This window comes from Musa acuminata, chromosome BXJ1-1 (genome assembly GCF_036884655.1).
Source record: "Musa acuminata AAA Group cultivar baxijiao chromosome BXJ1-1, Cavendish_Baxijiao_AAA, whole genome shotgun sequence".
In the NCBI taxonomy this organism is placed as follows: Eukaryota; Viridiplantae; Streptophyta; class Magnoliopsida; order Zingiberales; family Musaceae; genus Musa; species Musa acuminata.
The window spans coordinates 12,025,344-12,039,868 of NC_088327.1; the positions used below are offsets into that span (position 1 = coordinate 12,025,344).

A 14,525-nucleotide genomic window follows, 5' to 3' on the forward strand; every position below is an offset into this window, starting at 1 on the left:
TATTTTATTTTTCTTGTTGCTCCACCGTCCCAACGTATCAAACGTTTAAGGCCAACTAGTTACCCTGTTGTTGCAGAGCTCCACCATGTCTGCTAGGAGAAGACAAATGGCTCAGCTTCTTGCTCTCTGCTTGTCTGAATTCTTTCTTCTCTTTACCTTCAGCGCCCATACTGGTGTTGCAGATGACAGCCTCTTTCGAGGCCAGTCTCTCTCTGGAGGTCAGACCATGGTGTCCAGAGGTGGTAAGGTCGAGCTGGGTTTCTTCGCCCCAGGTAACTCTTCCAAGTACTACATAGGCATCTGGTACAAGGTGTCCAAGCAACCAGTAGTTTGGGTAGCCAACAGGGAGAAACCTGTTGCCAGTGCTTCATCTTCAGAGCTCACGCTCGCCGAAGATGGCAACCTTGTCCTCCGCCTCAAAGACTCGAAGAAACAGATTTGGTCATCCAATTCCTCGAACTCCCTTGCTTCCAACTCCACTGTCGCAGTGCTTCTTGATGATGGTAATCTTGTTCTTAAAGATAATATAACTTCTGACACCTTGTGGCAGAGCTTTGATCATCCTACCAACGCATGGCTTCCTGGAGCAAAGCTCGGATACAACAAGTTGACAGGACGAGATTGGTTCCTCACTTCGTGGAGGAACCCAGAAGACCCTTCGCCGGGAATGTTTACTATGGAGTTGGATCCGAATGGCAGCGACCAGTTGAACCTTTTGAGAGATCGGAGACAGCGCTACTGGGCCTCCGGGCTTTGCACTGGCGACACGTTTAGTGGCATCCCAGAGATAAAATCGAACCACTTCGTCGACTTCAGCCAAGTTTCCAACACGAATGTGAACGAGTTCAGCTACCGCGTCCGTGACAGCGCCGCCACACACTACATAATGCTGGATTTCACTGGTGAAATGAAGAGGCAGAAATGGGACGATGAGGCCAAAGAGATGTTGCAGTTCTGCTCGCTTCCGTGGGATCCATGTGATGTCGACGGTCGCTGTGGGCCGTTCGGTAGCTGTGACAACTTCACCTCTCCTCCCTGTCACTGTTTGCAGGGATTCAACCCACGGTCACGGAATGAATGGGCCCTGGGAGATTACACCGGAGGGTGCGTCCGAAGAACCCCTCTACGCTGTGGGGAAAGAGATGGATTCCTCGAGTTACCCAACACGCAGCTGCCCGCCAGCCCCGTGCGCATGTCAACCATCGGCGGCCGAGAAGAGTGTCGAATTGCTTGCTTGCGGAATTGTTCTTGTACTGCTTATGCTTTTCACTCCAATTGTTCGATTTGGCAGGGCGACCTTGTCAACCTCAAATATTTGGGTTCGAGCAACGGAGCAGAATCAGGAGCCATTTATGTTCGTGTTGACGCTTCAGAATTGGCGGATAATGATCATAAGAACAGGAAAAAGACGGCGACGATTGTCGTCGGTGCATTGTCAGGTATTGCTGCTATCGCTGTCGTCGTCTTGCTTTTGGCCTTGAGATACCGCAAAGGGGCAACCGTCGGAGCTTCAGAAGGCGTTCAAGGTCCTCTAATTGCATTCGACTACAAGCTCATAAGAAAAGCCACCAAGGGCTTCTCCGAGAAACTCGGGCGAGGAAGCTTCGGGTCGGTGTTCAAGGGAGAGCTGCCGGACTCAGGCGCCATAGCGGTGAAGAGACTGGAGAGCGTAAGGCAGGGGGAGAAGCAGTTCAGGATGGAAGTGAGCACCATCGGGACGATTCACCATGTCAATCTGGTCCGCCTCCGTGGCTTCTGCTGCGAAGGTGACAAGAGGCTGCTCGTCTACGACTACATGCCGATGGGCTCATTGGAATCCGTTCTGTTCGCCGATGGCCGCGAAGCTTTGGACTGGAAGAAAAGGTACGGGATCGCGCTGGGGATCGCAAGAGGCTTAGCGTATCTTCACGAGAAGTGCAGGGAATGCATCATGCACTGCGACATCAAGCCGGAGAACATACTTCTCGACATGGATATGTGTCCAAAGATCGCCGACTTCGGCATGGCCAAGCTGCTGGGCCGCGAGTTTAGCCGGGTGCTGACGACGGTGAGGGGGACCATCGGCTATCTCGCCCCGGAGTGGATCACAGGATCCGCCATCACTCCCAAAGCGGACGTTTACAGCTTCGGGCTAATGCTGCATGAGATCGTCTCGGGAAGTCGAAACACGGAGACGCGCGAAGAATGGAATCGGTTTTACTTCCCTCTTTGGGCTGCAATCAAATTGCAAGAAGGCGACACTCTGTGCTTGCTGGATCCGAGGTTGAAGGGGAAGGCGGACGAGGAGGAGCTGAGTCGAGTGTGTAGGATTGCATGTTGGTGCATTCAGGATTTGGAGTGCAGTAGGCCGAGCATGGGAGAAGTGGTTCAGCAACTGGAGGGAGTATTAGACGTCAGCATACCGCCCATCCCTGCCTTGCTAAAGAAGCTTGTGGATGATGAGTCGGCTGAGAATAACCACTACTACACCACCATCTAGAATACATACTGGTAGTAAAACGCATTATGAATAATGAATGTTGTACTGAGGTAACACGCCTTATATGCTCTGCTGTAGCGTGATAGTATTGTAATTCCGCTAATGTTACGTTGACCGAAGATGTTGAGCAAAGCTTAATTAAATAAATAAATAGTTTATTCTAGTAGTGATTGCTCATAGCATGAATTTATCTGTTTCTTTGTCACCTATAGAAGAGAAGAAAGTGGATAAATGGATCAGTCCAAATGGACGATTTAAATTACAAATATCTTTTATGAGAAAAAAAAAGAGCATTGAATTGATCTAAATACAATTGAGAAAGGCTCGTTATACGATAAAAATAATAAGTATTGATATTTGCAAAAAGAATAAAAAATGGTTTCTATTACTTACTATTCCCACTGCATCAAGCTATTAGATTCAAGTAGTCCTAATGATTAAACTTTTTAACCTTATCACGCCACCAAGATGATATCATATTAATATAGATAGATGCAGGTATGGCATCTTAATCAAACCCCAACCAATCCAAGTAGAAAATTAAATTTTGAATTGCTGAGTGATATGAAAAATGAATAACTATAACATGTTAAAAAAAATAATTTCATCGATAAAACATACCATTATTTAAAATATTATAAAATTTCACATCTTGTTGTTAGTAGTTATCATAATGCAATCAAGATTATCACGCATGAATATTTTACATTTTAAAAAAATAAATAAAAGCCATAACTTCTTAATTTTTTTCTAGATAATAGTTTTAAACACTTCCATTTTTAACTTAATTTTAGAAGAAAAAATATAATTTAGATGTAAATAACCATCCAATAAAGCTTTAGCAAATTTTAGACTATATTCTTTAAATATTTTAGACTATAAAGCTTTAGTAAATTAATCAACAAGTGCTTAGCCTTTCTATTAATACTTGTTGTTTTTAGATTCTATCTCTAACTACCGAGTACTTTATCTAAGTATACTTAGAATCACTAAAATATTTATTATTTTTAAAAAAAAATATCTTGATTTATTTCACTACTATAAATCTTGATTTATGATCTCAAAGTATATCATAAATTCAACTTTCATTATTGATGATGTAATAAAAATTTATTTTATATTTTGTTAAGAAATTATTCCTCCAACTAATATGAATATAAATCCTGAAATTAACTTTCAAGTATCGAGGTAATTTACAAAATCGATGGTGGAGCTGTCACGAAAGCGATAGGTGAAATCATTCACATCAGTGTTGCCATAGTTAACACAGGTTGTTCGATCTCGTCTCTGGGATTGTAGCAAAAGACCACTCTACTCCAAACCCCGGTGGTATAGTACCGATGTCGGCTGATCTTTCAGTAAGTAGAACCGGGCATGCAATGCCATCTGGATCGATCTTGAATGTAAACGAAGGATCTGCTCCTGAAGCTTCTCGTATCCAAGCATTGCTCTAGGGAGCCAATAGCGTATATATAGGATGATCAAAGCTTTGCTAGTATATGTTAGAATTCAAATTATCTTTCAAAAGAACATTGTCATCGTTAAGAAGCACTACGGTATCGGAGTTCGAAGTAAGGGAAGTTCCAGACTTTGTTCTTCAAGCCTGTGAGGAGGACAAGGTTGACATCTTGGGCCAGCTTGAGCTCAGAATTGGAGCATTGGCAACAGGTTTCGCCCTATTGGCTACCCAAACTATTGTTTTCTTCACACCAAATACTTGGGGTGAAGAAGCCCAGCTCAAGTTTACCATTTTTGGCCACCATCGTCTGGTCTCCATAAAGAGATTGTCGTCGCAAGAGTGTCAAATGCAACGCAAACCTGGGCCGAAAAGGGAAATGGAAGAAAAAGGGCAGGCAACCAACAACGTGTCATAAGCCAAGCCACACTTCGTCTTCTTCTTGCAGACATGGAACTCTGCAACATAGCTTATGTGGCTGTTGCAATATGACTTACCCTGCAAAGTATTGGATACGGTTGTCTTTTTATTCCCTCTCGAGTGACCAGCTATATTAATCAGTAAATCCGTATTGAAGAGCGAGTGCATTCCGCTACTCACCGGTAGTTGCATAAGCTGTGTTGCAGAGTTCATGTTTGCAAGAAGAAGAAGAAGAAGCATGGCTCGGCTCATGGCTCTCCGGTCGTCTGCTTTTTGTCTTCTCATTCCCTCCAATGCCCACGTTTGTGTTGCATATGGCGCACTCTTAGGAGGGCAATCTGTTTCTGGAGACCAGACCATGGTGTCCAGAGGTGGCAAATTCGAGCTGGGCTTCTCCTACGCCAGTCTCCGAGAAAACGGTCGTGTGGGTGGCCAAAAAGGGAGAAACCCGTTGCCAATGCTTCATCTTCTGAGTTCAAGCTCGGTGAAGACGGCAACCTCGTCTTAAACCTGTGGACCGGAGAGGTCTTCGCTGCAATGCCAGAGACGAGATCAAACAAGCTGTGTAGCTACACCGACACTACAAACATGGATGTGAATGATTTCACCTACCGGTTTCGTGACAGCTCCACCATTCCCATCCAAAACTTGATGCTAGATTTTACCGGTGAACTGAAGGGGCAGAAATGGGACGATGTCAAAGGGGAGAAGGTTTCAGTTGCAGCCGCGACTTCAACTCGCCCTTCCGTCGCTGGTTGCAGGGTTTGAAGCCAGCAGTCCTCGTGGCAGGTCACGCCGGGGAGCGTGGCAAAGGATCCCCAACGTGGTGCGGACAGCAGTTCTCTCTCTCTCTCTCTGTCTCTTGCTTGCTGCCGCAGACAGACGCATTGCAACAATGTTTTTGTGTTCTCTTTTCTTATTTCTTTATTTTTTTTTTTTAACATATTGTTGTACATCGATTCTTATGGCTATCAAACTGACGTGAGACATATGATATATAGGTTTTTTTTTAATTCAAAATCTTACGATAATTTATCAAATTTTTATCAATTAGATTAGTTTATATTTTTGATAAGTTTTATGATATATTATATGAAAAATATATCGAAAGAGAATTTCAACTCTCTATCTTTTGATAAATGGGTAAATATTAATTCAACGTATACTGAAATACCTTAAATTTGAGATCAATTACATAATAAACTATTCATCAATATCTCATAGACTCGTGATTTATGCATAAAAATTTAGATTACAATAACAATATTTTTTAAAAAAAATTATAAATCATAGTTCATCGATAATATAATTTATTTAGAGAATTTCCTTGACTCTTGTAATTCTTTGAATAAGATTGTATGATATAAAATCAACAAAATATAAAAAAGATTATATAACCTAAATGCTTAATGAAAAAATAAAATTTAAGAACAAAGTTTATCTAAGATAAATCACTTATGGTTGAAGGTATGTTTTTTTTTATTGTTCTTAGTTCCCGATACACAATTATTATGAAGATTGATTTCTCTCCTCATATAATATATAGACTCGTTTAGAGCATATTTAATCTCCTTTACAATGCTGGTTCCTCTCCTCGAATGATACGGAGATAGATCTTAAGAAGATATTTTGTCTCTTTTCAAATGTTAGTTCCCTCCTCTCATGTGATTTGGAGAGAGTAGATTTATATGCTAGAAATCCTTAGGATTTCCTTTTAGAGTAAAATATTTATGATATTACATTCTTCACCTAAATAAAAGTTTAGTTATCTAAACTTGATGTGCCTCAGTCCAAAATTAATCAAAAATATTTATTTTTATAACATCTTCAAATTCTTAAGTGGTTTTTCTCTTACTATAATAATAGTTCTTCAATTATTACACTTTGACATATATGGAATAGTCCTTCAATGCAAGGGTTAATTTTTTTTATCCATAACTATTTTGTACGTTTTGAGCTATAAGCGATCATTAGAATGAGCATTATCTATTCGAGTGTTTCTTATATTATATCATATCCCAAATACTTTCTATCACTAATATAATCCCAATGATCTATATTTTTAACCATATAAGGTTTCAGGTGACATCATCTTAGTTTTTACTTGATAGCTATTTTATAAGTGAACTCGATCAATGATAGTCTTTCACCCCAAATCATCTCAAATCAATAACACAAGCTCTAAGCATACCTTCAAGAATTTGTATATTTTTTTTTCAGATTATCCATTTATTTGTAGGTGGAAAGCTATGCTAAAATTTAAACTAGTTCTTAGAGATTTACCAAAACTCTTCTAAAAATATGAAAGGAACTCATACAATAGTCGATAATAATTTATGTAATCAAACAACCTCGTCGATATATAATTTGGCTAGGATGTTTAAGAGGGCTACCAATTTTAATAGTAAGAAAATGTGTTGACTTAGTTAAATGATTCACAATCACCAAAACAATGTTATTTCCTTTTTGAGTTTCTAACAATCCAATCATGAAATCTATTGGGATGTTTTGCCACTTTTATTTATTGAGATATAGACAAAGGCTCTAGAAAATTTCTAAATGACTTTCTATGCTCAAATAAGACATAATAAAATTTCTAAAATATGTTTATACATTTTAGTACCACTTGTATTATATATCCTATATTATGACCTTCTTTCATTATTTTTTTTTTAATTTTGATCATTAAGAACATAAAATATATTACTAAACTTTAACGAACCATCATCATGGATTTTGAACATAGAGTTCCGTCCTTCGTCACTTCAAATCTTTTTTATTTGGATATCATGTGATTGAGTATTTTTTATTGTTTTAATCAAAAGAGGCTAAATAATCATATTAATTATAAGAATATATGGTTCTTGCCGACGGGTACTCTAATATCTAATTTTTTTAAATCTTCTAAAATATATATTCGAGTGGTTATTATAGTTATTAGATTAGTTAAACTTTCCTGACTAAGTTTATCAAGAACATAATTTACTTTTTCTATGATGATACTTTAGGATTAGATCATAATTTTTCAATAGTGATGAGGATGATAATTACGATAAGACCTGCGTGACATCAACTGACACCCCACGTCTCTGTCGAGCTGACAGCGCTTGGCCCACACGGGCCGCAATGCCAACCGAGACCCATTAACAACCGCTCAGGCTCAATTCCTCACGCCACGCCAACAACAATGTCAGACATTATCAGAAGGTACGATCCTGCCCCCTACGAGCAGGCACGTCAGGTGACACTAAACTCCCTTATAAATACCCTTGCGCTCTTTAGCGCCATGGAGGGAAAAAAGAAGATGCACTAACTTAATCATCGGAGGGGTCGGGTCGAGCATCTCGACCTGACCTGTGTGCAGGGACGAAGACGAGGCGACCCTCTCCGAACGCATTGGCGAGGAGCTCCCTCCAGAAGGAAACGACGACCCACCTCCACGATCGAACCGACCCGAGTCGGCAACCTCCGTAGTCCCGAGGAATCCTCCCTTGAGAGATCCCCCGTCATCCGGACTCGAACCGAGCCGCGTCGACCCCGAGACCACGGCTTAAAGTTGTTTACACCAACAAATAGTTCTAATATTTCTTTTTTGATCTCAAATTCAAGTCCTTCCAAGTGAAATTATGCTTTACACTCTTACAATCAATGACTATCTTACTAGTACCATATGGATAATGCTCCAAATTATCAAATAAAAATTATTATTCTAATTCAGATGGTGTAGGATAATTTTGATCAGTCTAAAAGCATTAGTCAAAATTTTATCATGCTGCGTTCACACATATTTCATCATGCCCACGAAGAGTTATTATCTATAATGAAGCCTTTTTAATTTTTAATATTAATATTCTTTTTAATTTTGTTGAGAATAATTTGTTATATGCGTGCGATATATGACATTCGATCATGTGATCAAATCAACGTAACATATTAGATTGACTTAATCAATCATTTCTCAAGATATTTTATATATTAAAGAAGGTGAGTATACGTTTCCATCAATCATATGATCAGTTCATAAAATATGAGAACGTCTTTAAAGATTTTTCTGTTGTTGATCTTTTGCTTCACATGATCGATCGATCAAACAAACTTTACAAATTATTGGATGCATTCGGAGAAATAGCGGTGTTCGGATGAGATCTAACTTAGATCTGCACATCATCCATCCAATTCAATGCTTCACAACTCTCTTATTATTATGAACGGGTGACATCCAACCACTTCTCTTAGTGCAATAACTGCTAACAGAGTCTCAGCTGTTCATGTCCCATATTACCATAACTACTGATGAAATAAAACATAAATTCGTCATTTAGAAGGGGGAAAAGAAGCTGCATACCGCTTGTCATTGTCTTACTTATAATAATACCTAACACGCGTTCGATTTGAGATTTGGTTGAGAGGCCATGAGAACTTTACCTGAAGAACTCGAGACATTTTGTGACTCTTCCATCTCTACTTTGGAGAACAATGACATCTAACCACATTCTTTGATCAATACCCAATAAAATGGACTCCAGATCGAGCAGATAGATATCACTATTTTAAGGTCAACTGGTTATCCTGCTTCTGTGTTGCAGAGCTCCTCCATGTCCGCTAGGAGAAGAGATATGGCTCGGCTTATTGCTCTCTGCATGTCTGTTTTCTTTCTTCTCCTTACCTTCAGCGCCCGTACCGGTGTTGCAGATGAAAGCCTATTTCGAGGCCAGTCTCTCTCTGGAGGTCAGACCATGGTGTCCGGAGGTGGCAAATTCGAGCTGGGTTTCTTCGCCCCGGGTAACTCTTCCAAGTACTACATAGGCATCTGGTACAAGGTGTCCAAGAAAACAGTGGTTTGGGTAGCCAACAGGGAGAAACCTGTCGCTAGTGCTTCATCTTCAGAGCTCACGCTCGCCGAAGATGGCAGCCTTGTCCTCCGCCTCAAAGACTCGAAGAACCAGATTTGGTCATCCAATTCCTCGAGCCCCCTTGCTTCCAACTCCACCGTCGCAGTGCTTCTTGATGATGGTAATCTCGTTCTTAAAGATAATGTAAGTTCTGACACCTTGTGGCAGAGCTTTGATCATCCTACCAACACATGGCTCCCTGGAGCGAAGCTCGGATACAACAAATCGACGGGACGAGATCGGTTCCTCACTTCGTGGAGGAACCCAGAAGACCCTTCACCGGGAATGTTTACTCTGGAGATCGATCCGAATGGCGTCGACCAGTTCTACCTTTTGAGGGATCGGAGACATCGCTACTGGACCACCGGTGTTTGGACTGGAGAGATATTTACTGCCATCCCGGAGATGAGATCGAACTACTTCTTCAACTTCAGCCATGTTTCCAACATGATTGTGAACGAGTTCAGCTTCTACGTCCGCGACAGCGCCGCCATACACAACTTTATGCTGGATTTCACTGGTGAAATGAAGAGGCAGAAATGGGATGCGGAGGCCAAAGTGATGTTGCAGTTCTGCTCGCTTCCGAGGGATCCATGTGATGTGGAAGGTCGCTGTGGGCCGTTCGGTAGCTGCAACAACTTCAGCTCTGCTCCCTGTCACTGTTTGCAGGGATTCAACCCACGGTCTTCCAATGAATGGACCCTGGGAGACCACACCGGAGGGTGCGTCCGAAGAACCCCTCTACGCTGTGGGGACAGAGATGGATTCCTCGTGTTACCCAGCACGCAGCCGCCCGCCAACCCCGTGCGGATGTCAACCGTCGGCGGTCGTGAAGAGTGTCGAATCGCTTGCTTGAGGAATTGTTCTTGTACTGCTTATGCTTTTCACTCCAATTGTTCGATTTGGCAGGGCGACCTTGTCAACCTCAAATATTTGGGTTCGAGCAACGGAGCGAAATCAGGAGCTATTTATCTTCGTGTTGACGCTTCAGAATTGGCAGATACAACAGATCATAAGAAGAGGGAAAATACAGCGATGATTGTCGTCGGTGCAGTGTCAGGTGTTGCTGCTATCGCTGTCGTCGTCTTGCTTTTGGCCTTGAGATACCGCAAAGGGGCAACCGTCGGAGCTTCAGGAGGTGTTCAAGGTCCTCTAATTGCATTCGACTACAAGCTCATAAAAAAAGCCACCAAGGGCTTCACCGAGAAACTCGGGCGAGGAAGCTTCGGGTCGGTGTTCAAGGGAGAGATGCCGGACTCGGGCGCCATAGCGGTGAAGAGACTGGAGAGCATGAGGCAGGGGGAGAAGCAGTTCAGGATGGAAGTGAGCACCATCGGGACGATTCACCATGTCAATCTGGTCCGTCTCCGTGGCTTCTGCTGCGAAGGTGACAAGAGGCTGCTCGTCTACGACTACATGCCGATGGGCTCATTGGATTCCGTTCTGTTCGCCGATGGCCGCGAAGCTTTGGACTGGAAGAAAAGGTACGGGATCGCGCTGGGGATCGCAAGAGGCTTAGCGTATCTTCACGAGAAGTGCAGGGAATGCATCATGCACTGCGACATCAAGCCGGAGAACATACTTCTCGACATGGACATGTGTCCGAAGATCGCCGACTTCGGCATGGCCAAGCTGCTGGGCCGTGAGTTCAGCCGGGTGCTGACGACGGTGAGGGGGACCTTCGGGTATCTCGCCCCGGAATGGATCACAGGATCCGCCATCACTCCCAAAGCAGACGTTTACAGCTTCGGGCTAATGCTGCACGAGATTGTCTCGGGAAGGCGAAACACGGCAAGGTGCGAAGAATGGAATCGGCATTACTTCCCTCTTTGGGCCGCAATCAAATTGCAAGAAGGCGACACTCTCTGCTTGCTGGATCCGAAGCTGAAGGGGAAGGTGGACGAGGAGGAGCTGAGTCGAGTGTGTAGGATTGCTTGTTGGTGCATTCAGGATTTGGAGTGCAGTAGGCCGAGCATGGGAGAAGTGGTTCAGCAACTGGAGGGAGTATTAGATGTCAGCATACCGCCCATCCCCGTCTTACTTCAGAAGCTACTCGACGATGACGCGTCGGCTGGGGATAACTACTTCAGCACTATCTAGCGCACGTACTGGTGGTTAAGTTGCCATGGGAATAGTTGGCAAAGACCCTCATAATGAATAATAATAATGTTGTACTAAGATAACGTGTCTTACATGCTCTGTAGTAGCGTGATGGTATTGTAATTCTGCTATGCGCTTTGATCGAAGATCTTGTGCACATAGTTTATTTATCCTACTATATTGCTCATATCATGAATTTTTGTTTCTTTGGTAACGCATAGAAAAAAGGGGACAAATGGGTTAGAGCAAATGGAGGATTTAAATTACAGGTATCTTTTACGATAAAATGAAAGAGAACTGAATTGATCTAAATACGATTGAGAATGTTGAATTAGGTTGAAAATCAATTTTTAGGCTCGTAATTGAATAAAAATGACAATTGTTGGTAGTTATCATAATGCAATCAATATTATTGCGCATGGATATTTTACAATTTAAAAAAATGAATAAAAAGTTAAAACTCCTATAGACCTTTCCAGAGAATATATTTTAACTCTTCCAGTTTTTTAACTTAATTTTAGAAGACCAAACATAATTTAGATTAAACAACAATCCAATAAATGAGGAAAAATTATAATCAAGGAAGGCTAATCGAACTAAAATTCCTAAATTTTGAATAAAAAAATGCGATTAAACAGCGATCATCGAAAACTTCGATCAGAATAGGAAAAAAGGGAAAATAAAAATGCAAATTTGAGCTCTCAGTGATATGGCCAAAGTTTTCCACAGACGAGAAGTTCCAAAGGAGGATCATCTCTCCCCAAGGAACCCAATTGATGGCAATCTTACCGTAGCCCTCACACCTCCCTCTTCGGGGCGGGGAAGAGAGCATCCTCCAAAGGGAGATTTCCCCTTTCCCCCCGAGAAGAGGATGGTGATCCCGAAGCACCGGCAAGAAAGGGATCAACAAAACCGGGAAACCGCAGGAAGAGAACCATCCTCTTCTGGCTTCAGTTTCGGTGTGGTTAAAGCAAAATAAATCATCATCGAGCTCCAAAATGGCCTATTCTAGGAAAAAAGATCGGTCCTTTAGCGATTCATTATAACAAAAAAAAATGTAGAACCCACGAGAAAATGCGACGATCCATGAATACTTGGATGTCGCACGTCCATAGGCACCATTGACATCGATCTTGCATCTCTTCATCTGACAGTTCCTGGATCGACGGTAATCGAATCCGGGTTTCTGAGACTAAAAAGAAGAGTGCAGAAAAAGAATGAAACAAGCAACGCAACAAAACAAGAGAAACGATCAATGAGAGGTACAGAGAAGGCGAATCCAAAACCGGCGAAACATACATCGGGCGTTGGAATTCGAAGGTGAGGAGGAGAAGAGGGGCATAAGGGGATTGCGCCGAATTAGGTCGTCCTGATGGTATTTGTAATCCAGGAAAGCTTAGGGTTCCGCCGGGGAGGACCGCGGTATCATCCTCCGAAATTACCAAAACGTCCTCCACGCGTGTACTCTTTGAGATGCACATATAAATATCATTAGGGTCATCGAGATTTGTGCTCGATCAACCACATCGTACATGGGCTTCTATTCGGGCTAACCCAACCCAAAAAGCAATTTGACAGAACCTATTGTTGTCCAATTAATGCTTACCAGAAGGAATTTTCCGCATACAAAGTCTGAAATATTTATATTTGCCATTGCAAATTATATTTATATATATATGCAATGTTGACTTTGCAGAAATAGTTATTGTCGATTTCACAGTTCAACAGTTAAGTACAAGTTCTACCTAAACTTTCCTTATACAATACCCATGATGTGACATGTAGCATATGTTCTTTATGTGGATTCGAAGATGTGATATCAGAGATATGTATGCAACATTGACTTTACAGAAATATGTATTGTTGAATTCGCAGCTTGACAGTCAAGTACAGGGTTGTACCTAAACGTCCTTATACAATACCAATGATGGAGCATGTAGCATGTATTCTCTATGGGGATCGTCATATCTTAACTTGGCCTATACTTGCATGAGTTCAAATTAATCCTCTCATCTGCTCGCATAAGCCACACGAAACGCACATTTTAATTCAAATGGATTCAAGATCAAGTGGGGAAGATTTGGTGAACGAGTACAGCAAGAAGAGATCGGGAGGTACGAGATATCTTTTGTTAATCGGTGGAAAGAAGTCTCCCAACTACTATCATTGCATTTGCTGTGCAGTACGTACTTTGAATAGTCCCTGGAACTTCCTTGAGAACGACCACCATAAAAGCATACCACAACACATCTACACCTACTTAGATATTAGACAAAATCAACCGATGTTTTGGATTACTTTTGACCAAGCTGTGGATCGCACAGATGCCAGGCTTCTTCTTCTGTCGATGACTTGTGTTCAACCAGGCAATGAGTGCACGCCAAGTATTCATATGAGCTTCTCCATATTGAGTTCTTGTAGGATTTTGTTTTGCCTACACAGAAGGAGCATCTGCGTTATACGAGTCTGTCTATCTCTAGTTCTTCTTCAATCCCAGTTTGGTAGTCATTTGTAGTTTGATTAATAAACCAGCAATAGAAACTGATAACAATCTGCAGTGCTATAAATATCATGATGTGATGATATGCTGAAACATGAAGTAATGATGCTGAAAAGTCATGATGTGATAAGTTGTCTGCCAGAATGGATATCAATCTTCTATCCAAGCGTTAGATTCTGAAGCCCTTAGGTAGCATGCATTAAATATCAATTACAAGAAAGCAGCAGCTGAGTAGATTGTACACCACTTTTTCTACCTCAAGTCTCAAGGTAATTAAACTTCTTCGACTGCTTCGCTCTTTCTAGTCCAATGTCTGGTGAAATGCATCGAGACTTTGAATAGGAGTTGGTAGCCTACTCCCAATATTTTTGAGTCTTACATGATCTTGATTCTGCCTAATAACCAATACAAATAAGTTCCAGCAAGTTCTTGTTTATTCTATTGTCCGAAAGAGATGAAGCAACGCTAGTAGCTGTGGTCATCAAGCTTCTCCAACTCAGATCCTGAAGTAAGGGTCTCAGCAAAGAAAGCAAAGGTAGATGAGATGGATCTATCGTACACCTACTCACTAAATGACTACCTTGGTCACAATTCTCATTTGCCACTGTGGTATCTGCAACACGTTATAAAGGTAGGTAGCCATGCATTTCTGGGTCTCTCAGTTTCTTAAAGCTCGGA

At 41.7% G+C, this 14,525-nt stretch overlaps 2 protein-coding genes across 2 annotated transcripts; both read left to right on the top strand.

Annotated features, from left to right (window-relative positions):
* Positions 1–64: 64 nt before the first annotated feature.
* On the top strand, positions 65–2,645 carry LOC103994957 (G-type lectin S-receptor-like serine/threonine-protein kinase At2g19130). The gene has a single exon (XM_065183323.1). It carries the CDS (start codon positions 86–88, stop codon positions 2,477–2,479), a length of 2,394 nt encoding a protein of 797 aa, XP_065039395.1. The 5' UTR covers positions 65–85; the 3' UTR covers positions 2,480–2,645.
* Positions 2,646–8,929: 6,284 nt separating this feature from the next.
* LOC135673929 (G-type lectin S-receptor-like serine/threonine-protein kinase At2g19130) lies at positions 8,930–11,534 on the top strand. The gene has a single exon (XM_065183331.1). The coding sequence runs from the start codon at positions 8,951–8,953 to the stop codon at positions 11,345–11,347; it is 2,397 nt and encodes a 798-aa protein (XP_065039403.1). The 5' UTR covers positions 8,930–8,950; the 3' UTR covers positions 11,348–11,534.
* The last annotated feature ends 2,991 nt before the right edge of the window (positions 11,535–14,525 follow it).